This window comes from Vicia villosa, unplaced genomic scaffold, assembly GCF_029867415.1.
Source record: "Vicia villosa cultivar HV-30 ecotype Madison, WI unplaced genomic scaffold, Vvil1.0 ctg.000474F_1_1, whole genome shotgun sequence".
NCBI classification, from domain to species: domain Eukaryota; kingdom Viridiplantae; phylum Streptophyta; class Magnoliopsida; order Fabales; family Fabaceae; genus Vicia; species Vicia villosa.
Genome location: NW_026705228.1, coordinates 514,386 through 542,217, shown reverse-complemented (window position 1 = coordinate 542,217; position 27,832 = coordinate 514,386). Strand labels below are relative to the sequence as shown.

The following is a 27,832-nucleotide window of genomic DNA, read 5'->3' as shown; positions in this document are numbered from 1 at the left end:
AGATTTACCAACATCAATTTGAGGGGGATGTCAATTGAATTATTTACAGCATATTAGCTATTATTAGCAAAATAATGACATAGATGATTTCCTCATTATTACAAAATATTATTTATCATTAGTTGTAATTATGTAATTATTTTAGCATCTCCTTAATTAAGAAAATTGATTGTATACAGGAATAATACAGCAGAAAAAACACACAGTTATACTATACATTTTTGTGTTTAACATTACATAAATTCTTCAATTATAAAATATATTGTTATAACATTTTACAAATTAAAAATATATTGATTAAAAATATATTGATAAGAAATATTCATTTATCATTACATGCAAAATTATTTTTTTAAAAAATATTAAAATTTTCAAATTGATGTACAACCCTCTCTTTCCCTCCCATCCTAACTAGGGATAGAAATAGGCTAGGCTAGGTTTTAGGAGGCCTGAGGCTGGCCTACGATAAACCTAAAAGGCCTATGGCCTATCATAGGCTCAGTTTTTTGGCTTGACTGACCTTTTTAAAAGCCTAGCCTGGCCTGAAAGCCTATGTAAAAGCCTGTATCTCATTAAAAATTTCAATTAATCTATATTACTTAAGAAGCCTTATAGGTCGGCCTATATATGCATATATAAGCCGACCTATTTAGCCTTTGTTCTAATATATATACATACATAGGCTAGCCTATTTAGCCTTTTTTTTTCTAATATATATTCATACATGAACTAACCTATTCAGCATATCTCTAATATATATATATATATATATATATATATATATATATATATATATATATATATATATATATATATATATATATATATATATATATATATATATATATATATATAGGTCGACCTATAAGGCTTCATAGGCTTTTTTTAATAGCCCAAGTCTGACCTATTTAATAAGAGAATTTCTTTAAAGACCCCCAACCTTCTTGAAAACCCGCGGCGAAAATACCAAAATGCCGCTATATTTCGGAAATACATCTCTGAAATCACTTTTTTCTGAAAAAAAGTTGATTTCGGAAGTGCACTTCCGAAAAACACCAAAAAAAGGTGTTTTCGGAGATGCATTTCCGAATTCACCCCCTTGAAATATTTCGGAGATGCACTTCCGAAATATTGTCCGATACATAAAACAAGGTGAATCATATTTGGGATATTAATATTCAAAATATCTATTTAATATAATAAAGTAAAAGGAATATTAATTATTTTATAATATAATATATATAGTAACATTTAATTCATCGATTAATTTACCAATGACATATTTGGGTTATTAAGATTATTTTATTTTACGACGTATTTTTGGTTTTTGGTTGAATGTACGGTTTATCACCTTTATTTTATTTAGTTTGTGTTTTAATTTGTGTGTTAATATATATTAGCATTTAATTGATCGATTAATTTACCAATAACATATTTGGAATATTAATATTCTTTTATTTTACGATGTAATTTTGGTTAAATGTACGGTTTATCACCTTTATTAAATCTTTATTTTATTTAGTTTGTGTTTTTGGTTAAATGTACGGTTTATCACCTTTATTAAATTTTTATTTTATTTAGTTTGTGTTTTAATTTGTCTGTTAATATATATAGTAGCATTTAATTGATCGATTAATTTACCAATGACATATTTGGAATGTTAATATTCTTTTATTTTATGATGTATTTTTGCTTTTTGGTTGAATGTACGGTTTATCATCTTTATTTTATTTAGTTTGTGTTTTAATTTGTGCTAATAAAATTTGATATGTCAAATTTAGAATATTGGGATATTTCAGATATGCATATCTGAATTAATCAATATCCCAAATTTTGGGAAGGGTTTTTTCGGAGATGCTTCACCGTAAAAATAACTGATAGTTAAATCCAACGCTAATTTTGAATTTTTAGTGCTTTCGGAGATGCATCTCCGAAAACACCACAAACTGAGTGTTTTCGGAAGTGCATTTTCGAATTCTGAAAAAAAATTTAAAAAAAATTACTTCGGAAATGCATTTTCAAAGTAGGGGTATTTTTGGTTTTTCGCTGGAGGTTCTCCCCATAGGGGAGTCTCCAAAAAAATTCTCTTTAATAAAATAGCCCTAACTCTAAGCCTGACATTTTTATTAAATAGGTCTGATCTGACCTTATGTAAGCTAGGCTATAGGTCCCTGTAGACCAACCTGACCTATTCCCACCCCTACTCTAACTCCCATACAAAACTTTAGTTAGTGTGTCATGGATAATTCCTTTCATTTAACCCTTTCCACTTTTATATGTTTTAAATTGTAACTGTATTTGTTGTAGTTTCATATGAAAATTTATTGACAATTGAAATCAACAACGCCCATTAGAAATAATATGAAAATATTATTGTGTAGCTAGCCTCCATTCTCAAGCATCTAACAACAAAGGTTGTTGACAACATTAAGGCATATGCTGCTAGCATAACTGCCAAGAATTATTAGGAGATGAGCATGTTCCTATAACTTGATTTATTTAAGAAACATAACAAAATTAACCATGAAACTTATGATCAATTTTTTAATGTCATTTATTGGTCAATTTGTGATTTTATTCTTTATATGTGAAAATAATCATTGTAGAGTTGACTACAATTCATCATATTTATCATTTATCAATGGATTGAGCTTATTTTCATTAATATCTATGTACTCTTGTAACGATCTATTTTTGTATAGTACATTCCGTTATTGCAACAAATTTGGTCCTAACGAAAAATATTGCACTAGAACTAATAACTAAAAAGAATACAATGTACATACATGCTACAGTACAGCAGTAGAATCTTGTGTTACATGCAAGGCATGTTCTTCATCCCTTATACTCACATCCTCATTTTTCAATTCCACAGCACTAGATTCTGTTGATTTGCTAAAAGTATCGGCCGGAATATTGATTCCTGCAAAGCCAATCATAACGGCTACTGCTCCAAGGTAATCCATGATGGGAGGAGAATTTCCAGTGAAGGTATCGACAATGGCAGCCAATGGGACTTGAATTGTGAGTCCAGCTGTAGCTACTGTGGTTGATGTAAGAAGAACAGCCTTGGCCCATAAGTAATCACTCAGCACATTGTCCAGTAATCCTAGTTTTGATAGCAAATAAAAAATGTACAAGTCAAATAATGTAGAATGAGAAAAGGATCCATGGATTCAAAGGTTAGGGCGTATTTGTTTGAGAAAACTGACACAAATTTCCGTTCTTTTGAACGTTTCATGTATAAAAGAAAAACCAAGATGAAAATAAAGCGACAGTTTTGTAATGAAAAGCAAAAACAGGAATGATTTGGGAATAATTTACAACTCTTTGAAGTTCCAAGTGCAAATGTAGAGTTGTATCAGCATATAAAGCGCTTTTTTGGAAATAGCGATAAAGTGCTTGCTTAATAGATTTAGCTCAATTATCACTGGGGGTTAGGCTATTGCAGTAACATGCCAATAAAAGAAAAAACTTCATTGTCTGCAAACAAAGGTCTGTACAACATGACACTAACAATGGGAGGCCTGACAGTCAACAGTGAAGTCTAATGATACAGATGACCTTTCGGTTTCTCGTCGCCACCGCAATAAGAATGTCATAAGTGAAGTAATGCTAGTTTTGTTTTCTAGGTTTGATAATTCTACTATAAGGTGGATGGATTTTTAAGAAACTTTAAGCCAATCTTCGGCCAAGTTCTTTGACACGTGTTCAGCTAATGATGGTGCTAAGTATCTCACATAACTCGGCCGTACAATACAGATGAGAATGTTCCCTCAGAAAATCATATTACAATTTTCGAATACTAAATAAAAAATGGATTTAATTGATATGTTTTGACAGTGTAAAGATTTTATATAATATCAATCAAAGATATCAGTGAGATCATTTAAAATATTTAACTTTAATCATATCTACCTTAGAAGTCATACATATGATGGTTTGTATTGGTTAGCAGTGTAATTTACACTAACGATGCATCAATATTAATCTTAATGCATGACAAAAACGTTGACTTCTTTTCTCTTTTCACACTTCCATTCTCATTAAAAGGGGTAGGGATGGCAAAACGGGTCCGGTCCGTCGGACAAGCCTGTTTTACCCGCTTTTTTCCACAGGCGGGACAAGGTTTTAGATTCACTCCCTCTAATATGTTTGCTCCGCCCCGCTCCGTTTTTTTGAACATTAACAAGAATTTTTGCAACTTTTAGCCTTTAGAGGTGAAAGACCTACTGTCCGCCCCACCCTCATTTTTTCGTGGGACCGACCAAGGTTTTAAATCCGCACCCTCAACTATGCTGCCCCGCCTCGCCCCGTTTCTTATATTCTAGCACTAGCCAGTCAGAGTGGCAGAGTGTTAATTATTTATTGTAACGTAACAGTAGGCTAGCAAAGCAAAGTTGAGACATAGCACATGGTAGGAAGCTGTAATTTATCCATAAGAATTCCTGATTTTACGCATCCTATAACAATTTATAGAAAGCTACAATGCTGGGATCATTTTCAAGGCTTCCTCTTATTTTTGTATCAGTAAGTTCTCATTATTTAATGAAGAAATTTGACAATGAGCCATTAATAATCTTCTTCCCCTTCTGTTTCAATCTACAGAAGCTTAATGCTTTGAAGTTAAAAAGACTGTACCAAATGTAATATACGAATTTCCTCTCAGATTAATTTTCATTATGTTTATAAGAACCATTATCAACCCTATTGTGGCTCATTATTTATCAATTAACCTGCTATTCACAGACACATGCAATTATACACTATACATATATAAATAACCAAGATCAAAAAGAGATTCGGTTTCTTCTAAAGTGAAATTCAGGAAAAGTGATGAGTTATAACTATATTGACTGGAAAACTAATGCTTGAGATTGTAATACAATGCAAACACCTACCTATTTGTTTAAATCCCCTACTTGATTTTCCAATCAAAAGTTATACCTCTTCAGTTTTCTGTATTTTCCCTCATTGTAAGAGCTTTAAGCTCATCCACTTACGGTAAATTATACACAGTTCTTACCTAAATTCTCTGGTTTTTATCAGAAGCACCTGTGAGACTGTTTGCGTGAGCTTATGAAAACAGCTTATGATATGCCCATAAGTTGTTTTCAGCTTATATCTATAAGCTCTCTAGATATGAAAACAGATTATACCTTATTTGAAAATAGTTTGATTTTCCATCTGAATAATTTAACCTATGACCATTACTACCGTTTGTTTGATCTACTCTTAGAAAATAACAAATTTCATTTCTAAAGAAAGATGCACAAAGAACTTATCCACTTCATCAAATACCAAAGAAAATGTAAAAGATAGTGAATACAAACCTTTGCCAATAATCAGACCAAGCTGCTTCAAAGTAAGCATATGAAAAGGTTCAGTCTTGGTGAAATTGAGTATAAGGGCAACTGGAAGAAAAAGCAAAGCATTGAAAAGCCCAAGAAATCCAAGAAACTGAGCCATACTGGCTTCACCGTTCTTTCCATCTTCATCGTTTAATTTCTTGCGAATAAGGGTGATATACACTGCATATAGTCCTGCTGAAGATAGAGCAAAAATGTCTCCAAGAAGAGGATTTGATGCAACTGTTCTTAAACCAGATTTTGAATCACCAAGACTTACAACTATTGTTCCTCCCATGCAAAGAAGAACACTACAGAGCTTTAACCATGTAAACCTCTCACCCAAAAAAGCTAGGGAAACCAAGAAGGTAAAAAGACTGGATGCACTGCTTAAGATTGTATTTGACTGCATATGATATGAAAAAATAACTAATTTAGAGGTGTTTTATTTTGCTACATAATTCAACAATAATTTGGATAGTGAATGCAGTTCAAATACACGCTTAATCATGTTTAATAGATGATTAATGAATACAACAAGGTGTTGCAACTCATTAACCATCCACTAAACACAATTAACCATGATTTGGAATGTCACTAACCATGATCCTCATATGTATATTTGAACACAAATTATGGTTAATAGAATCATGTATGCTACTTAAGCCAAATAATGAAGTAAGGACAAATAATCTAAATTCACTTACGGTAACTGTAGTATACTTCAACGACAGATTAAAAGTGAGTTGAGCGAAAAACCAAAACGGGCATATCAACAAACTAACTTTAGCAACTCTGCAACGAGTCCAACGCCCTTTCTCATCCAACCCTCTTTGATCAACATTTTCAATCAAAGAAACCTGACCAACCAATCCTCCTTCTACATTACCAGAAGGAACCAATTCAGAACCGTCGCTCCTATCTTCAACCACGTCCACCGCTTCAACAACCAATTCACCGCTCGCTTCGTTATCTCTAAGAAGTATAGTCTGTTCCGACTCCCCTAACTTCCTTTCCAAATGTGTTTTCCTCTTACCACTCTTCCAAAACCATAAACCTCCATAAGAATCCTCGAAATACCTCCCGATCTCAACAATCGGAAGCAACACGACGAACAAAGAATTGCATATGTAAGTAACAAGGAATGGTGATACACCATCATCTACAACAGATTGCACTACAAAGCTAGCAGCTATCCATATTATTGCAACAGCTATTATATATACCAAACCTAAACCCCATTTCCATGCTTTACTATCCACATCTTTTGAACCCATATCTATGAACCACCAAAACCCTCATACAATAAATAGTGAGACTTCAAACCTACTATACCCAGAAATCAAAAACCCTTTCTAATCGAAAAATCATCAATACCCATTTCGCTATTCTAGAAAATAATCACCTACCAGCTAGAAAAAGTGATAAATTGGATCAAAATCTTAGATTCTGAAGGAGAAAATCAGAATCTGATACAGTATGATGTACCTGAGGGATAATCAATGAAGTTGGATCAAAAGGGGATAGGAATCAACATTGAGGGAAATAGAATTGTTCTAGGTAGAAATTGAATTCGAGAGGCAAGGCAATTTCTCTTGGTAAATGCTATCCGCACCCTTCAAGACAAGATTGAATCGTGATTGGCTTGCGGTGCATGCACCGAATTCATAATCGGGGCTTTTTGTCTTTTACGTTGAATTTGGATACAATTTTTTCTGCCGTGTAGGCTAGGGTAGATTTAGGGTATTTCTTAATAGCACTCTTTCGTGGAAAAACAAAAATATCTTTAGATTTCATAAATGTAATTTTGGGCGCACATGATTCACTTAGAATTCATTTATTTATTTTTGAACTACGTCCCAATTCTATGAATACCTTCTTAGAGTGTGGGAAAAAGTATTCAGTTATAGCTTCAATATTCAATTATACTAGCTTTAATGTCTTTCCTATATACAATGAGAGATTACTTATATATCAAGTAATCACTTAACTAATTTATGGCTAATTTAAAATTAATTAAACTAATGTCCAATTAGGTTCTAACACACTCCCCAAATTTGAAAACATCAAAAACTCATATTACAATACATTTATTGGATCAATACACTAATATTACATGAACTCAAATATGTTGAAACTGCATAAGCATTCAGAAGCTGACACTTTCATAAGCTACACAAGCTTTCAGAGGCTAGGACATTCAGAAGCTACATTCAGAAGTTGCACAAGCTTTCAGAGGTTAGGACATTCATAAGCTAAATTCAGAAGTTGCACAAGCTTTCAGAGGCTAGGACATTCAGAAGCTACATTCATAAGCTACATTCAAAAGCTACATTCATAAGCTGCATTCATAAGCTACATTCAGAAGATGAATTTTAAGAACTTGCACAAACACCGAGTCTTGTTCTAATGTAGTTGAAGGACTCGAGTTTTAAAGGTTTCGTCAGCACATTTGTAAGTTGTTCTCCTGTGCTGCAATGAGTCATCTCAATCTTTCCATCTTTAGTTAAATCTCTAAGGAAATAGAATCTAACATCTATGTGTTTGCATCTTCCATGCATGACAAAATTCTATGACAACTTGATTGTGGAACTGTATGATTGTGCCTTGATGTTGATTTTGGCCAAGGTGTTGGAGGATGCTTTGAAGCCACAATCTTTGATAGGCACATGAGGCTGCTGCAACAAACTCTACTGCAGTTCTTGACATTGTTACTATGGGCTACTTCTTTAAGGACCGTGATATGAGGCCTGATCTAAGCTTGAAGTCATACTTTTTCTATCATCATTATCCCCTGTATAATCCACTACGCCAAATTTGTCTTTTAGCAGCGCATCTACGAAAGCGCTTTTATGAAAAGCGCTGCTATAGGGTTGCGCTAAAAACAAAACTATGAAACAGGTGAAAAAAACGCTGGTAAAGGGGTGGGGTACGAGAGCGCTTTTTGAAAGCGCTGCTAAAGGGGGGGATACGAGAGCGCTTTGTTAAAAGCGCTGGTAAAGGGGGGGGGGGGTACGAGAGCGCTTCTTAAAAGCGCTGGTAAAGGGGGGTACGAGAGCGCTTTTCTAAAAGCGCTGGTAAAGGGGGGGGGGTACGAGGGCGCTTTTCTACAAAGCGCTTTCGTAGGCATTTTAATTAAAATAAAAAAAAGAAACGAACAGATTCAGTATTCTATTTGGGCGTATTTTCACGAAACGAACTCAACTTCTTCTCCAAATTAACAAAACAAACTCAGAGCTTCTTCTTCAAACCGTTCGCCGTCGCCGTCTCCGTATCCTTCTTCGTCTCTGTTCGCTGCTCCGGTATCCTTCTTCATCTTTGTCTTCTTCTCTTAACCCTATCTTTGCTTCCGCCACCATCAACCTTACATCTTTCGCCATCTCTCCCTTACTGATTTTAAGGGTTAGCCGTCTTTCCTTAATTGATTATTAGGGTTCGATGTCTCTCATTTCACTGTTGTTGTTCAGACGCACGAAATTCCCAAACCTCACTTGGTTGTAGTTGTTCAGATCTGGCATCTCCATCATAAAAATTAAGGTAAGATTCTTCAATTCAAAAATGGAAAAATGCCTTTTTTCAATTTGATTCTCAACAATCGGTTTCTCATTTCATGTTTATTTCTCCTACTTTTTACAAATGTGGAACTCAGAAACAAAGGGGAAACCCTTATTCTTATTTCAAGCTTCAGCTTCTCATACTAGGTTCAAAGTTCAGACCATATGATAAGAGGTGTGTGTCCCATTTTCTTTATACTCATTTTTTTAATAGTAATAATAATTATTACTATTGTTTGATTTTATAATTGTATTATTGTTTTTGAAGAAGAGTTATAGTCGATAGTTTGAATTTTATTGGGTTGGAATTGGATTTGATTCTCGTTTTCCTTTTAAGTGGAAATTGATATTGTTTATTATTATATATGTGAAACTGATATTTGTTAAAGTGGAACAAATCAAAGGGTTTCTTATAGATCTCTAGAGATGACTTAATTGTTTTTTTGGTTTTAGTTCTTGATGAAATATGCCCTTTTATCCCTTAAAAAAAAAGCCTCTGGTATTGCTCCATCTATTATGTGGCGACTTCTGTGTTTTTGGTAGCTATGAGCAGAAATAGCACGGAAGCACGATATGGTGCATTAAAATGCAGCCAAAGGGTACTTTGTGAAGCCCTTTTGCGGCTATAGTGATGCAATAGTGTGATTTTAATAACTATGTTTCATATTTTTTTGATAGTCCAGACTAAACTGTATTGTGGCCTCTCAGCTACTTGAACTCGTGATTGAGTATCGGAGCGGAAGTAGAAAATGTTTCTTAAGGTAGTGAGAAAACACACTGATGCATTAATGCTTTCCGGTGAGCAATCTTAACTTCTTTCTTTGTCTATTTTCCATTCTTTCTTGATGTTTAAGCTGTTATTGTAATATACTTTCTTATCAATTGAGATACACATTGAAAGTTCAAAGCTAATTATATGTTGGTTCACTGCTATATAATTATATTTGATAATCACGGTAATTAATGTGTGCTTTAAGAAACTACTATATTGAAAGTTCTTTTGTTAAAATTCAACATTATTGTCTTTTACTTTTATACAATAGTATAAAATTTTGCTTTGTTGTTAAAATTATTCAATAAAGAATCATGGTTCATATTTTAAAAACTATCATTGATTCTTTATGTTGATGAGTGATTGACACACTTCATTCTCGTATAAATTTCAATATGTTTTTATGCTCAAGTTAAGCTAAAATCTCATTTTTTATGTTTTTGGTTTTGTTTCATTTGGTTGTTTAGTGTATCTTATTATGAGTTTAAACTTTGGCAGCCAAGTTATGATATTTTTTTTCATTTAATAATTGACCAAGAATCTTATAGTTTATTCCTCCTGCATGGATGCTTGATTCGGGAATTGCGAGAAAGGTATTGTTTTCTATGCTTTTACTCTTGAAATGTAAAACAATGACTCTACTACCCGTATTGGCTTTGAAAAGGCTTATTAGAACTCTAGTGAAGATGTACATGGTGAAGATTGACAATTGTGCATTGTTGGAAAGTCAAGTATGGCCATCGAGGAGTCACGTTCGGCTGGAGAGAACTAGTTTTCTTAGGGAGCAAATCAGTATATATATATATATATATATATATATATATATATATATATATATATATATATATTGTATTTTGTGTTTTGAGAATTTGATTGTAAACTTAGCTTCTAGAGCACTTATAAAATTAGTGATGTTTTATTTGTATTTGATAATAAATATATGCAATACTTATAGATTCAATTCATAAAATGTTTCATATTAAATGTATTTTTTTAATTTTTATTTGTTTAATATAATAAATGTATTTCTCAAAATATTTGTGAGAATTTGAGATATTTCAAAATATTAGAATTTATAAAAATAATAGGTTTACTAAAAACACCTACGAAAGCGCTTTTTAGTAAAAGCGCTGCCAAAGATTAAAAAAAAAGCATAAAAAATAAAAAAAACGCAACATACGAAAGCGCTTTTGGAAAAACGCTCTTATAGGGGGGGCTACCAGAGCGCTTTTTCCAGAAAAGCGCTCTCATAGGGGGGGATACCAGAGCGCTTTTCTGGAAAAAGCGCTCTTAAAGGGGGGGTCTACCAGAGCGCTTTCAGAAGCGCTTTTGTTACCTACGCCAGCGCTGGCTTTCACAGCGCTTTTAAGCGCTTTTAAAGGCCAAAATAAGCGCTTTCGTAGGCCTTCCGTGTTGTAGTGATCAGAGTCTGACCATCCTTGCAGTATTGCTTCATGATCACTTTGTACAAAATTCCTAGATTTATAGTTCCTTTCAAATACCTCAGGATCCTTTTTGTTGCTGCCAAGTGAGCTTCAGTTGGTCTCTCCATATACCTTGCCACCAGTCAAACAGAATATGCAAGATCATGCCTAGTAGTAAGTAGATACATCAAACTCCCCTCCATAAGTTGACTTATGACAATGCCACATAATGTTTCTCGCCTCTTCACCTACAACACACCTACGAATCAAACCATCAGCACTAATTTTAAACAGATAGGGCTCATCCAACAAATAGTGATTAGCCTCTTTGTAAAATTATTTCTTTTGTTTCCTGGTGTGCTCCTTAGGGACATTCTTTATAGCTTTGTAATTGGCCATATCAGCAAACCAAGGTCTTTTGCTGATTTCCAACAAGTGCTCATCCAAAAACTCTTTAGTAATGTTATTTTTCTTTTGAGTCACTTCCTTATTTTTCAACTAGGATAAATGGTCAACTACCACATTTTCACAACCTTTTTATCCTTGATTTCTAAGTTGAACTCTTGTAGAAACAATATCCATCCGAGTACCTTTGGCTTAGAATATCATTTGTTGAAGTGATATTTCAATGGTGCAGGATCTATAAAAATAACAAATTTCAAAACCAATTAGATAATGACTAAAATTTTTCCAATGTGAATACTACAACTAGTTATTCTTTTTCGGTGTTGGTGTAATTCATCAGATTTTCATTTAAAACTTTACTAGCGTAGTAGATTGCATGAAAACATTTCTCGTGGCATTGACCGAGAACTGTCCTACCAGGTAATCGCTCACATCACTCATCAGTTCAAAGAAAATTTCTCAATTTGGGGAAACGATTACGGATGCAGTAACTAACTTGTCTTTAATAATAGAAAAGTTTTCAAACATTCAACATCAAAATCAAAATCATTTTTGAAATTCTGTTCTTAAGGGGATAGATGTTGGACACGATGTTGGAACAACTGGTCCAACAAGTTATACCAATCTGACAACAGTAACAACACTAATAACTTAATGAAAAAAGCAATAAAATAACACAAGAGATTGGTAACTCAGTTCGGTGAAACCACACTTACGTTTGCAGGGAACTATACCCAAGAAAGAAAATTCACTACTTCGAATTAGTGTACTTAGTCTTATAGGAACATCAACCCCTGTGATGTTCAATGTATCTTCCTAATCCTAGTGAATTTCTATTTAGGACTCCCCCTAATATGAGAACCCCTATCACTTTCTCTCACTCAAGAACCCTCTAGTGATTAACTTCAGTAACAACTCTATTGATCAATAAATTTACAAATCAACTAAGAGAAACCAATAACTTTGCTAAGTTACTGAAACATAGAGTGGTGTAGAATAGAGATTCAACGTTAATCCTTATGATGACATTAGCGTAGAATACAAAAAACAAAATACTCATAAAATCTAGCACAAAGAACATAGTTTTTGCGCATAAAACTCACTCTTAAATATGAGAATTGAGTCTCCTTATATAGAAATGTCTTTTGGGATTTTTTGCATGGATATCTGAATTAAATTCGTCCATAATAATAGCTGAAGTGATTGGATATGATATGCTCCATAAAAATCTCCAACAAAAGAAATGATTTGTTATATTTCAAATTCAAATTTAAATATCCATTTATATATGGTTTGATATTCTCCAGCTGTCAAAAAAATCAAACAAACATTGCTAACAAATCTGCAACAAAATCTGATTGAATTACAATTAGAAATTTTCCACCAAACAACATCTATTTTATCCTGCTGACAAGGACCAAATGTTGTACTGCACACATGTTGAAGTATCGTGTTCAACATGTTGCACTAGTACATCCAAATCAGCTTTTCTCCAAGAATTGTAGATCTTCTTGTAGAGTGAATCTTGGATAGATTAATTAAAATCAATACTGCAATACCATCTGTCTATTGTAAGAGACCAGATGTTGCAGCACACATGTTGGAACATCGTGTTCAACATGTGTCCATTTTGCACCAAAAATAGCTTGAACATTCTCCATGTTGTTTTGCATAATGCAACCATTCCAAAAGGACCAACAATCTCCCCCTTTGGCAAATTTTGACAAAAAACTCTTCAAGAAGATAAAAACTTAGTAATAAGAAATACAATACTCAGAAAAAACACCAGCAGCAACAGAAGAACAACTATCAAAGCACACATCAACAGCCGAAGTAACACAAACCAGTAGAAGTATGATGATAGTTGCTACACATCAGTTAGTTTGTACATAATACTCCAACAAAGTTAACATGCAATCATTCATGACAGGTAAGTCATGCCTGCACACACAGTTAGTAGTAAGTAGTCAAAGATTATAAACTACTACTAACACAAAACCAAATCTGTGGACACAGATCTGGGCCAGATGCTTTAGCGTGTGTGCTTTCCATAGAATACAAAAAACCATAACAGTTGTTAGTACTAAACACATCAGAGATCAACAAATATCACCTTCTATGAAATCAATGGTTAGTAGTCAGAAAAACTACCACCTACACACTATTACACCCCATTAAGCAGTTAGAAAAACTACCCTTTACACATTATTACACACCATTACGCCCCCTTTTTGTCATAGTTTGGCAAAGATATTCCTCAGAAATATTGGTCAGTCATCACAGAGGTTAGTATGTTAACACATACGCACATCATATCAGGAGTATACAAACATCTGGATAGATGTTGAACCCGATGCTAAAGCATAACGAACTCTCGAAATACAACAGAGTTGCCACTAAAATTTATTTATTATAAAAAAATGAAAATATTGATAAAATCCTAAAAGAACAAAATATGGTCGTTGCAATCAAATTCAGGTTCGTGGCTTAGTTATGCAAGGAGAAGGTATTAGCACCCCTCACATTCGTTGTACTCAACGAGAACCATTTAGTAAGCTTTGCGAATATGAGTGTTAGCTTAATGCTATTTAGTTTCTTCGAATTATTGTGTGTTTAGAAAGAAATAAAGAACTAAAAATAGATTTTTTTATCAGGGTGCTTGACGAGACGTTGAATCTGACTCCTATGTGTATTCTTTGGCGCGAAGAGGAGTTCAAAGGTGCTTAGTTCTTAGTAGAAAACCACGTAAATGTTGGTTGATTTTAGTGAATAATATTTAAGTCGTATTCTAGCGGTTAAACGTTGCTTGTATGCTTGCGTGTGAGAGGTTTAAGCATTTGTTTGTATCGTGGTAGAATAGATAAAATATCATTTATTTATGAAAAAATTTACGTCGCGCAGGGGCGGAAAAATGATAGTTTAATTGGTTGAGATTGTTTTTTAGGTGAAAGATGAGTATTCGAACAACAAGCTAAGTACGACAAGCATTCAAATACTCGGGGAAAAGAAAGATATTACATTCAAACTAATCCTCTTTTATCCAAATCGATTATGAAATTTGTGAGGCGAATTAAGCCATAAGTCTTTAACGGAATACAAGTATTCGAACAACAAGCTAAGTACGACTATCATTCAAATACTTAAGGGAAAGAGATGATATTACTTACAAACCAATCCTTTTTCATCAAATAAAGACCGAACCGAATTCGATTAATTATCATATGACAAATTGGCATGCCCTCCCCATTTACACCCTCCTCGCAAAAGCTCGAAAAAAATGGGGCGATCTTTGCTGAGGGTGCATGCCTAAAACTTTGTTCTGCCCCGAAAAAAAATAATTGTGGGGTGTGGCGGGTATTGCACTTTTTAAGTCTAAAAATTATAAATGTTCATGTTAATGCTCACTCCCGAAAAAAATGGGACGGACATATTTGAGAGTACGGACTTAAAACCTTGATCCATCCTATAAAAAAGTGTGGAAAACACAGAATATTTCGGGCCCATTTTACCACCCATAAGGTGAACCATAAGAATAAGGCAATCTAATGAAATTATATAGTTTCTAGAACCATAAGAATAAGGCAATCTAATGAAATTATATAGTTTCTAGAACCATAAGAATAAGGCAATATAATTAAATTATATAGTTTCTAGAACCATAAAATTTATAAGTCACTTGTAAATGATGAAACCATCTAACTTGCGAGGCTACACTTTTTTTAAGCAAAAGGGATTCAATAAATAGCACTAGGGGTTCTACAACCCAAAAATACAACAAGAACACTAAAAGAGTCCACAACCCTTCAAACCAATCAACAAAGCACTAGCTTAGGATCAATACACCACTCTTCCCAAACACCATTAACATCCCCTTTGTAGAAGACAACCAACCACTCCCAAGAGATCAATTTGATCAAACCCAATCCATCAAAGGAAGAGAAAACAAGATTATTGAATATAATATCATTCCTACATTTCCAAACTACCCAACAAAAAGTCAACCCAAAAAACCAACCTATATCCAAAGAAAAAGCCGTTTTACAAGCACCCTCCAACCAAAGAAAATGATCAATAATCGAAGTGCTAGTTCCAACAATAGGCAACCGGAGCCACAAACACAAACGGTTCCACCAAAGAGAAGTGATCCTACATAATAAAAAGAGATGCTCTAAATCTTCATCAACTTCCAAACACAACGGGCAAAGCACCATGCCATTCAATTCAAGAACACCTCGCTTAACCAATTCCGACTTCGTGGGAAGCCTATTCCATAACAACCTCCACCCAAAGAGATGAATCTTACTAGGCACTTTCGTTTTCCATAAGCGGGAAAAAACCAAAGACATAGAAGAAAAAGAAGTAGAAGAAATAGAAGTATTCCCAACGGGTTCCGGAGATAAACACAAAACTAACGCATTATAAGCATTACTTACCGAAAAACCGGAAACATCCCGCCACCACACAAACTTATCCACTTCTTCACCAAGAGGAGACACCGGAAGAAGGAGAGAAACTAAATAATCCCGTTGAGCCGCGGCTGCCCCATGGAGAGAAACCCCCGGAAAAAACGGCTTCCAAACCCACGAATCACCAATCCAATCGCCTAGCTCCGCCACTTTGCAATGAATATCAACCACCAAGCAAAATAAATCCGGGAAAAGAATACTAAAAGGAGTATTTCCCAACCAAGGATCAAGCCAAAATTCAAAGATATTACCCGCTCCAAGTTTGCAAGAAATTGAGTCTTTGAACCAATTTGATGAATTGTTGGAAGAAAGCGTTCCTACGGAACAAAGATCCCTCCACCATAAAGAAACCTTGCTCCTAAAGTTAAAGGAAGGTTCTCTAAGCATCGCTCTTTTAATATCTCCATACCTACAAGAAAGAAAGTTAGTCCATAAAGAGTTTTCATCCTTCAAGATCCGCCACTTCCACTTGCTCAATAAAGCCATATTAAAACTCCCACAATGTTTCACCCCAAGCCCCCCTTTTAACTTCGGTTGGCACACCTTATCCCAACTAATCCAACTAATCTTCTTCTTCTCCTCACAACTCCCCCAAAGAAAGGAACGTTGAATTGAAATAATATGTTTGATAATAGACTTCGGTGCCTTATAAAATGAGAACATAAAAATCAGAATGCTAGACAAAATAGAATTCAATAATACCACTCTCCCTCCAATGGATAGGTGTTTGTGATGCCACCCTCCAAGTTTTCTTTTGAGCTTATCTACAATAGGTCTCCAAACCGCACACCTCCTCGGATTAACCCCTACCGGAATCCCAAGAAAAACAAAGGCCGAAGAACTAATGTCACAACAAAGAAAGGATGACGCCGCTTGAATAAACTCCGGTTCGAGATTAACACCAAAGAGCCTACTCTTAAATAAATTAACTTTGAAATCCGAAGCAAGCTCAAAACCTCTAAGAATAGCTTTAAAGGTCCACAAATTAGTCCAAGAGTCCACATTTGATCCTAATGTTAGAAATCCACAAGTGGAAACCTCTTCACGAGTCCTGGGGGTATATGTAGCCGTCACTAAGGGAATTAGTTTTATTCAAATGTACCATTCATATATTTTTAAATATTATTTTATCAATTATAATTTGATATTTAATATTTTATAAACTTAACGAGGATGACAATGGACACGAGATATTATTTTAATGGATTTCCAAAAATAAAATTAAAAAATCTATAAAAATACTAGTTAGTTTTTATTTTTATTTTTAAATATTCATAAATTGTCTCAATTTTATAATATCTACCACCAATCCACCATACACATTAACTACAAACTACTATATCTAACATGGAGTTTTGTCAGTTGGATATAATAGAAAATTAAAATATAAAAAAAGTCAAACAAATAATACAATGATGTTACCCCTTTATATGAGAAGTCAAAATTCGAAGCAAGTGGTAGATATAGATGATAGAATAGATTGATTGATAATTTGAATTAGAGAGCTGTTATTTTTACACCAAAATTCAACACCGTATAGTTACACCCACCAAAATACAGCCTATGCCCATGAGTTATTTGTATTAGAAAGAAAAAATAATTATTATTAAGTATGATAAAGTTACAAAACCGTATAAATTACGGTGTAAGTGTCACCAATAAATGTACAAATATCATTTCCCTTTGAATTAGTATATTGAAAAAATAATGGCCATACATGTTACTACCTTTCTTTGTCAAGCTATATATGACTGTTTATCTAGATCGTGGGAGACAAATAATCATCTCCAAGATTTATGGTATTGATGGTCGATCTCAAATTGAATGAGACAATTTGTACGTGTTTCATTTGCATTAATGGTCTCTCATCTCTATTAATCAATTGTATATAACTAATTCTCTTTACATAATTGTTTATGATACCTCTAAGCCAAGTCAAAGAGGAGGACAAAAATACCAATCTTGATTGGCTTCTACAAATTCAAGGTTCACATAACAGAACTCAAGATAATTGAGAAAACTTTACCGTTTATATGGTCTATCTGACTCTAAGAATTAATTATTGTATTTGCACACAGAAAATATCCGATTTATATATTATAAAATAAAACTCAAGACAATTCATATTTACATATATATTTTATTTGGAAAGTAAATACATTATTCACATATCTCTAACTATAATATTTTGAAAAAGATAGACTATATGAAATGTACTATCACACATCACTGACCATCAGTTCCATGGTATTGAAGCATCTCAACAACTCTACTCATAGTAGGTCTTAAATCTCTTTCATCCACAACACAATCCAAAGCAACTTTAGCCAACATCTCCATCTTACTTTTATCATAACCTAATCCCATTTCATCATCAACAATTTCCTCCAACCAACAAACACTACTCCTTTTCTTCTCTCTCACCCATGTAACCAACCTCCCAACACTTTCCTTTTCACCATTCAATACTTTGAAACCTGTTGTTGGACTCTTACCTGTTATCATCTCCAACACAACTATTCCATAGCTATAAACATCAACTTTAGATGTTATTGGCAAGTTGAAAATCCATTCAGGTGCCATGTAACCTCTTGTTCCTCGAATCGTAGAGACGCTTAAATTGTTGAGATTGTTTCTATTTTGTAGCTTAGACAATCCGAAATCAGCTAACTTGGGTTGGAAGTTAGAATCGAGAAGTATGTTTTGTGGCTTTATATCGCAATGTAAAATCCACTCCAAACATTCTTCATGTAGATATGCTAAAACTCTTGCTATTGCTAAAGCAATTTTGTATCTTTTACTCCAATCAAGTTTATTAGATGATAGATTTTCGGCTAAAGAACCGTTTTCCATGTACTCATAAACCAATAGTCTATATTTTCCCTCGGCGCAATATCCCCACATTTCAATCAAATTCATGTGATTAAGTCTTCCAATGATGCCTACTTCTGCGAGAAACTCACCTTCTCCTTGTTGAGCATTGTAAAGTCTCTTTATCGCGGCGTGTCTTTGATCAGATAATACGCCTTTGTATACAACACCTCCCCCGCCTCTTCCGATCTCTTGACTAAACCCTTTTGTTGCTTTCTTGAGCTCCAAGTAACTGAATTTTCTGAACCCTATTTCGGCAAGGTGGTAACCATGTTGGTCTGCATTAGTCTTTTGACGCGACCGGAATAGGGAACACCAAACGGAAAAAATGCAGACCGCTTCAAAAGCTCCGATCACAGTGACGAACCAGAGAAAAAACTTTACGTAATGGTTTTCGCTTTCTTTGACATAAACTCTTTGAAGTTTTTCTAAACAAAGATGATTACTCGGAGTCGAAGATTCTCCTTTAGAGAAGCTATTACCTTTAGGTAATCTCAAGTAGGTTGATCCTTCAAAGGAAGGTACAAACCTTCCATTTTGCAATTGTGTTTTTGTAAAACACCTATAAAACCCCTTTTTCTCCCAAAAAGAATGTTGAAATGCAACACAATTACAATCTTGTATGCATAAATCCTCACAAGTACTATAGTTACAAATTTCAATATAATGAAAATCATAACCATAAAACTCAACATTCTTCATCTCTAAAAAGGTTGACTCACTTTTATTGCAAGTAAAATCAAACATAGGTTCACAACCAAAAGACCAATCATCATGATTCCTCATCTTATACCCTGGAATACATGAGCACTTTCTTCCAAACTCAGGACTATAACTACATGTACTATTAGCTCCACAAATTCCATGAACCAAACAAGTACCAGAAAAGGCTTGCCATGAAACATACCAATTCTTTGACACATTATTTCTGCTATAAACTCTCACCATACCATCAGAATCAAGTTTCATTATTCTTTGCAGCACAGATCCATAATCAGAAGTCGAAAAAGTGAAATTATCAGAAGAATGGAAGTTACCAAGAGAGTCCAACACTGCAGTTCTGCTACTGTTGAAATTTGATCTGCCAACATCCCAACTCAGAAGCCAAGGTCTTGGCCAATACGAGCTAGAAACATCGCGGCCGTTGTAATGAAGGCCGAAAATATTTTCATCGTCGAAAAACGACATGTAGAAGCCAGATGAATGATTAGTCTCACTTATTGCAGCGACAAGCTTTGTATATCTGGTAAGAGGTTGACCAGGAAGGAGAGTATCTGTTGGAGAATCAAAACTCTGCCAGAGTATTTCGGTTCCTTGTAGCTCACGCAACACAAGATTTCCATCGTTTTTGAGATGCAACTCTAATGGTTTCAATGATGCAGTGTTTGAAGACCAAACATTGTTTAGAGAAACATCAAGAAGAACAATGTTTCCTGTGTTTAATAGGGTGAGTTTCGATCTTTTTCCGTTAACCGGTTGGTCGCGATTCGCCGTCCAAATGATTGTGTTGTTGAGTTTGAGAGAATTTGGTTCTGTGAACCATATGGCAAAGGAGTATGCATTTTCACCAATGGAAGTAAAGCCAGCAGTGAACATGCCATTTGGTGAGATGATTTTGTCTTCTGGATTTTCAACTGAGAGGGATGAACCTTTTCTTAAGGATGATGAAGAAGAAGATGAAGATTGGAATGAAAAGATCAATACTAGAAGAAATAGTGTGAATGAGAAATCCATATTTTTCATGGAGGCAATGCAAGCTCTTGAAGTTGCATTTATTTTTCTATTTATGTACAGTACTACTAGCAAGTAGCAAGAATACATTAAATTAAGCTATTCAGATTAAAAATAGGAAAAAAAATTGTCAAATTTTCTTCTTCTATTATATCATAAATTAATAAAAATTATTATGAAATAATCTAATTTTTTCTATATAATTGATTTTTTTCAACTACCAGTTTATATTTATATTGAGTTCAACAATAATACACTGATCAATACATCAATATCTTTGAAAATGTCAACCAACCAACTCATCTTTTGACCCTAATAATTTGAACCTCTAATAAAAGTTTGAGTTCAAAAACTAATACTATTAATATATTCAACGTTATTGTTAGGGAAGACCTAAATAATTTAATTAGAACTAATTAAATTTCATGCAACAAGAGAAAATATATTAAAAAGTTGATTACTCTTTCACATAATAGAAAAACAATTTTTATAAATTTTAACAGAATTTTTTAAGTGAACACTACTCATGTACCTTATCTTGAATTTATCTTAAATTTAGTTGAATATCATATTCTTATTCAATCAAACTAAGTTATTTTTTTCTATGTCACTTTTTAAATAATTTTATTTTAAAATAAAATAAACTTTTTAATTAATTTACACATATCGGTATCCAACTACCTATCGTGGAGTATTTAAATTTTTTTTAAAATCTTTTGTATACTCAGAGAGATTTACTACAATAAAGAGAATCTGTTGAATATTTATTGTCAATATTATCAAGATAAGGATAACTACCAATTAAATAATACAAGAATTGATTAACCTATTTAATTTCTTCGACAGACTTGATCATGACAGGGTTGAATGAATTAAATGGTCTTTCATGCACTTGTATAAATGATTCAACTTGTTTTACTTTATTGTTTTCTAATTATAAATTTCTTTGAAAAAATATTTTTATATTCTTATTTGGTTTTATTTTATTTTCTTCTGACTCATCTCAAATTATAAATCATTTAAAAATATTTGTTTGAATTATTAATTCTATTGATGTGTTAATTAAGTTAAAGAGGGTAAGTTGCTAGTCCAAGGTTCAATTTCTTATATTTGTTTACAATTTTAACAAGTTGTTGTTTATAACGCCTGGATTTTTATTCAGGATATAACTCTAAAAGAACTATATTTATTTTTAAAAATGTTACAATTTAATTTTTTTTTATTTAAAATTATAATTACAAGTTTGAAATGATATGTAATTTAAAGTAAAATAAATAAGTATGATAAAATATGCAACTGAAGATATAAGCTAGCTAGCTCGATTTCTAAATAAGTCATTCCACTACGGTTGCTCAAAACAACCGTAGTGATATATGGATAAATTAATGAAATTTTATAAAAAAAGCGTCTGGTATTAAGCATTTAAAAATTAAAAAATATTGAAAAATATATCAAAATGGTTGTTCTAAACAAACGTGATGAAAACTCGAAAAATATATCACAACGTTTAGGTTAAATAATTATAGTTATATCACTTTCATTTTTAAATAAAAATAAAAGGCACAACTAAAATACTGAAGAAATCACAAATTAGGAGGCATAAAGAATCGAACTCATGAAATGTATAAGATATCACCATATTTGTTTTAAATAACCGTGGTAATAAGTTAACAATGTTTAATTAAAAAATAAAAAAATAATAGGCGCATTAATTTAGAGATATCACCATGGTACTTCAAAGGAGCATTGTTGTATATACTTTTTGTAGTAGTACTCATTCGTCAAAACAAATCATATCAGACTCATACATTTGATGAATTCATTAAATGAAACATTGTCCAACACATTCTTTCACTCTGCGCCAACTCTTAATGATCTTATTTGTTTTTTCACTTAACCACGTGACACATAAAACTATTTTAGGCTAAATACCTTTTTTTGTCCCTTAAGTTCCAAAATGGTCCCGTAGTTGTTCAGAAAGGTTCACATTACTCTTTTTCGTCCAATTTTTTCTAACGGCGTCATGTGTTTCATGCTGACATCTGACGTGGCGCTGAGTCGTAGGCGTGGCACGTGAGTTGGCACACATTCTTCTTGAAATTCATCAAAATTCTGAAAAAACATTCCAAATTTTTTCCCAAGATTCAAACCCATGCCACATAGCTTGCAAGCAATACCAACTTTTCACTACACCACTTCACCACAAAATTTGGTTAAGTGAAAAGTTGGTATTGCTTGCAATTTAGGTGGCATGAGTTCAAAATGGACCCCGAGGTAAACTTAAGGGACCAAAAAAGGTATTTAGCCATTATTTAATTACCTTTGCTCATGTTTAATTTACAACTTTTTATATGAAAATTATTATGCTTAATACAATCTCTATGAGTTCGGTACTTTTTCTTGTCACTTCCTACTAATTTAACCATGCATACTAACACGTACAAAAATTAGCCAACATATCTTATCACCATCTTCGTATCCACTACCAACATATTCTATTTTTATATTAATTTCATGGTTGCTCTTCATTCTAGCTCTCTCATATTTGTGCTATTTCTTATCATAAAAGGTAAAGTTCCATTTTGTCCTTCTGCAAAATTTCTTAATAGATATCTTTCTTCATACTTCGTATCATTTTGATTTACTAATATAACTTAAATCTTGTGATGTTTAATTGACCGTGATTAAGGAATTTCCGTTTTTGATTTTTTTTAGGAATTTCCCTTTAACATAATCACACATACATACCATACATAATCACGAAAGAAATGGGGTGCTACACTTTTAAACTTAAAAATTGATACATTTATAAATTATAAATATCAAATTGAAACCTTTTAAAATTAGACTTGTAAAACAAATAAAGATATATTCTAGTATCTATTATAAAATAACCTAAAACTTCATCATTCTAAAACTGCATATTCTCAATTTCACATATCACTCAACAACTCTTTCATTATTTTGAAGCATCTCAACCACCTGGCTCATATTAGGCCTAATATCCTTATCTTCCTCTACACAGTCCAAGGCAACTCTAGCCAAAGTTTCCATCTTACTTAAATCACAACTTGTCCCTATTGCAGGATCCAAAATTTCTTTCACCCAACATGCACTCCTCTTTTTCTCTCTTACCCAACTTATCAAACTTCCATTATATGCCATTTCTCCACCGTCTCCTTCTATATTCATCATTGTTGGATTCTTTCCAGTTATCATCTCCAACACAACAACCCCATAACTATAAACATCTACTTTAGATGTTATTGGTAAATTGAAAATCCATTCAGGAGCCATGTAGCCTCTTGTTCCTCTAATCATTGAGAATGTTGAATTGTTATCGAGATTGTTTCTATTTTTTAGCTTAGACAATCCAAAATCTGCTAACTTGGGCTGAAAGTTAGAATCAAGAAGTATATTTTGTGGCTTTATATCACAATGCAAAATCCACTCCAAACATTCTTCATGTAGATAAGCTAGAACTCTAGATATTCCTAAAGCAATATCATACCTTTTACTCCAATCAAGTATGTTTGTCTTAGATGAAAGATTTTCACCTAAAGAACCATTTTCCATGTGCTCATATATCAAAATTCTATGCTTACCTTCAACACAATATCCCCACATTTCAATCAAGTTCATATGATTAAGCCTTCCGATGATGCTTACCTCAGCTTGAAACTCTCCTTCTCCTTGTTTAGCTTCATTCAATCTCTTTATTGCAACATCTCTTTGATCTGGCAATGTACCTCTATAGACAACCCCTCCTCCACCTCTTCCAATCTCATTACTAAAATTCTTTGTAGCTACCTTCAACTCAGAGTAACTATATCTTCTAAATCCCAAAAATGCATGATCAAAGCCATTTTGATTTGCACTATACTTTTTCTTGGTTTTATTTAAACAAACCCAAACCACAACAAAGAGAACAAATTCTAAACCACCAGCTGCAATTGATGTCCACAGAAAAAACCTCACCAAATTGTTTGTTGGTTTTTTGACATAGTTTTTGAAAAGCTGCACCAAACAAACATGATCTTTTACACTCACAAACTCTTGTTTTGAGAAGTTCTTACCTTTTGGAAGTCTCAAGTAAGTTGTTCCTGGAAAACTTGGTGAATGTCTCCCATTCAGCAGTTGTAGCTTTGTGTAGCATTTAAAGATGTTACTGCCATCTTCATATGTGTATTGGAATCCTGTACAGTTACATTGTTGTAAACACAAATTCTCACAATCTTTGTAGGTAATATTTTTAACAAAATTACCATCATAGCCATATAGCTCAAAACCCTGTAATTTTAAAAAGGTAGACTCATTTCTTTTGCATGTAAAATCAAACATAGGTTCACAACCATAGGACCAATCATTGTAGCTCTTCACTTTAAATCCTGGCAAACAAGAGCATTTCTTACCCTTTTTAGGATCATAGCTACAAGTACTATTTGCACCACAAACTCCATGAATGATGCAAGTATTAGATATTACTTGCCATGAAACATACCAATTTTCTGACAAGTTTTTTCGACTGTAAACTCGAATATTACCATCAGAATCCATCACTATTCTTCTTTGCAGAACCGTACCATAATCATATGTGGAAAAAAAGTAATTATCTGATGAAATGAACTTTCCAAGAGAATCTAACAAAGCAGTTCTACTACTATTGTAATTAGATCTTCCAGCTTCCCAATTTGACATCCAAGCTGGTGGCCAATATGTGCTTGAAACATCAGGACCATCATAGTCGAGACGAATAATATTATTATCGTCAAAGAATAACTTATAGAAGCCAGAAGAATGATTACCATAGCTTCTTGAGGAAACAAGTTTTGTGTATCTAGTGAGAGGTTGATTTGGAAGGAGAGTATTTGTTGGGAAATCATAGCTTTGCCACAAAATGGTAGTTCCTTGAAGCTCGCGTAACACAAGATTACCATCCTCTTTGAGATACAACTCTAATGGAGCATTTGAAGCTGTGTTTGAAGACCAAGTGATGAGTTGACCTGCATCAAGCAATAGGATATTTCCCGTGCTTAAGAGGAAAAGCTTTGAGTGTTTACCTGTTGAAAAATAGATGAGATAAAATTAGATAGCTAGAATAATAGTACTATTTTAGTGTTATATATTGATATGCATAATACTAACATTGTAGTATTATGTTGTATGATAGTCAAATACCCCTCCATTCCAAAAGAGAAATGATATCTCAGTAGATATGCAACCCAGTGTTGTACTTTTTCTAGAAGACTTAAGAACCCTATTCTTTGTTTGATAGTTTTTGACCTAATTCTTAGGCAAAATGTTGTTGTTGTCTTCCTGAAGGATACTGTTTTTGTCAATTGTGATTTTTTTGGTGTAGAGATCAAACCTATTTTTATATTTGCAGTGTGGTGGCTACTGGTGTACAGCTTATCGATCAGACCACAAGCAATCCACCATTTATGTCCACATATTAAAGTTAAAAGTGCTTTGTAGGAAGAGGTGTCCACATAAGGAGTTTTAAAAGTGTTTATACAGACTGACTTCAAGCCCGGCCCTGCACAAGTGCAGGGTGCGCTACGACACTGGGCCTCAAATTTTAGGGACTCAATTTTTTTTATAATTAGATGAAAAATATACAAAATAAATAAAAATATTAAAAACATAAAATTTATAATTTAAATAATACTTTGAACTTTTTAGTGTTTTGTTTGATTAATATACAATTTTATTTTTGATGTGTTATTTTTAATTATTAAAGTTAATTTTGTTTTAAAAAAAAATTAGACTCATTTCTTAAATTAAAACAGAACCTCTGAATTGATTGGGTCGGCCCTGAGTGATTCCCTCTACCTTTCATAAATGATTTTGTATTCTAACAATATAAAAACAATGTGGTCTATTATTTTTTCCTTTTTTCCTTTTTATTTTTGTAAACACAACCTCAAAATAAGAAGAAGAAAAATTTTAAGTCTCATTTGATAAAGAAAAAGAGAGAAAAAAAAACATATTTTTACTACAACACCATTCAAAATGATCATCAAATACATGCTAAAGGAGTCAAACTTAAGAGATATGGTCAATACAATCTCATTGAAGAAAAGGAGTGGAACTGTCTGAATAAACAACAAAAAGAAAGATACTCAGTTGCCGTATTTGAGACTATATATTTTTTAAAGACAAAATATTAGTAATAAAGGATGACAAGCTCAAATAAAATACAAGTGAGCAAGACTATTGATACAAGAAGTATCAAAGCTACACAAAAAACAAACTCCAAAAAAAAAAGTGGTCCTCTAAAAACTTCACCATAAAAAAAAAAAAAGGATAGATTTTAAGCCACACCAAAATAAACTCCAAAAAAGAAGTGGTCCTCTAAAACTACACCATAAGAAAAAAAAAGATAGATTTCAAGCCGACTGAACCTATTTATATAAAGACTTTATGACACATTTTATATTTTATATACTAAGAAAAGTAGTGTGTGTAACTAATGTTTATATCTTATATATTAATATTACAATATATACATTTAATTTAATTATTAATCTTGTTAGAATTAACAAGGATATATTAAGAACAAACAAAATCTTGAAATAAGTTTTATATAATTAGAAACAGATAGAATACATTTTTCTTATAAGTTTTTCATCTCTATTACTCTAAGCAGATTATATTAGGCAAATTAAAGTTCAGAATACTAAATTTTTTGTATAAATATTAAAATTACCATTGACAGGTTGTTCACGGTTTGCCATCCAAACAATATTGTTAGGATTGTGATTGTGCAGCTCTGTGAACCATATGGCAAAGGAAAATGCGTTCTCTCCAACTTGATAGAATCCAGCAGAGAATAAACCATTTGAAGAAACAAGTACATCTTCTGCATGTTTCTCAACTGAGAGAAAAGATCCCTTGTTCAATGATGATAAAGAACATGAACATTGAAAACAAAATAACAAGACTAGGAATATTATGTATGAAGTTTTATAAGCCATAGTTGTTGTTGCAATTGCAATGTAATTAAGTTATATGTATAGTATAGAGTTTATATATAGAAGATTTATTTGTTGTAGGTGTTGTGCAAGTGTGTGTATTTAACAGAAAAGAAACAAAGGACGTTGCTTCGTGTAGAGTGTCGTGTATGAACTTTTCAATGCTTGACGCAGCCAGTCTCTTACACTAAGGACTTGGACTATTGGGGTCGTCCCTATAGTATTTTATTAATTCTAATATTAATTATAATCTGGTTTTTGATTGCTCCATTTTAATTTTTTCCAGA

At 33.0% G+C, this 27,832-nt stretch overlaps 3 protein-coding genes across 3 annotated transcripts; all 3 read right to left on the bottom strand.

Annotated features, from left to right (window-relative positions):
* Window positions 1–2,608: 2,608 nt before the first annotated feature.
* Window positions 2,609–7,179, bottom strand: LOC131628731 (uncharacterized vacuolar membrane protein YML018C). The gene is made up of 3 exons (XM_058899557.1): window positions 6,056–7,179; window positions 5,334–5,754; window positions 2,609–3,109 (listed from the first exon to the last, which is right to left on the bottom strand). Exons 1-3 carry the CDS (start codon window positions 6,623–6,625, stop codon window positions 2,790–2,792), a joined length of 1,311 nt encoding a protein of 436 aa, XP_058755540.1. The 5' UTR covers window positions 6,626–7,179; the 3' UTR covers window positions 2,609–2,789.
* Window positions 7,180–17,974: 10,795 nt separating this feature from the next.
* On the bottom strand, window positions 17,975–20,627 carry LOC131628730 (putative receptor protein kinase ZmPK1). Its single transcript, XM_058899556.1, has one exon. The coding sequence runs from the start codon at window positions 20,581–20,583 to the stop codon at window positions 18,196–18,198; it is 2,388 nt and encodes a 795-aa protein (XP_058755539.1). The 5' UTR covers window positions 20,584–20,627; the 3' UTR covers window positions 17,975–18,195.
* A 2,785-nt stretch (window positions 20,628–23,412) lies between these two features.
* LOC131628722 (putative receptor protein kinase ZmPK1) lies at window positions 23,413–27,583 on the bottom strand. Its single transcript, XM_058899550.1, has 2 exons — window positions 27,281–27,583; window positions 23,413–25,631 (listed from the first exon to the last, which is right to left on the bottom strand). Exons 1-2 carry the CDS (start codon window positions 27,546–27,548, stop codon window positions 23,512–23,514), a joined length of 2,388 nt encoding a protein of 795 aa, XP_058755533.1. The 5' UTR covers window positions 27,549–27,583; the 3' UTR covers window positions 23,413–23,511.
* Window positions 27,584–27,832: the final 249 nt, after the last annotated feature.

What these genes read in the sequence shown, in the direction of transcription:
- LOC131628731 (XM_058899557.1), bottom strand. Translation starts at nt 6,625, where the DNA reads ATGGGTTCAAAAGATGTGGATAGTAAAGCATGGAAATGGGGTTTAGGT. An exon ending in TGAAGTATACTACAGTTACC is followed by an intron (nt 5,755 to 6,055) that starts GTAAGTGAATTT and finishes TATCATATGCAG; the next exon opens with TCAAATACAATCTTAAGCAG. An exon ending in TGGTCTGATTATTGGCAAAG is followed by an intron (nt 3,110 to 5,333) that starts GTTTGTATTCAC and finishes TATCAAAACTAG; the next exon opens with GATTACTGGACAATGTGCTG.
- LOC131628730 (XM_058899556.1), bottom strand. Translation starts at nt 20,583, where the DNA reads ATGAAAAATATGGATTTCTCATTCACACTATTTCTTCTAGTATTGATC.
- LOC131628722 (XM_058899550.1), bottom strand. Translation starts at nt 27,548, where the DNA reads ATGGCTTATAAAACTTCATACATAATATTCCTAGTCTTGTTATTTTGT. An exon ending in CCGTGAACAACCTGTCAATG is followed by an intron (nt 25,632 to 27,280) that starts GTAATTTTAATA and finishes ATTTTTCAACAG; the next exon opens with GTAAACACTCAAAGCTTTTC.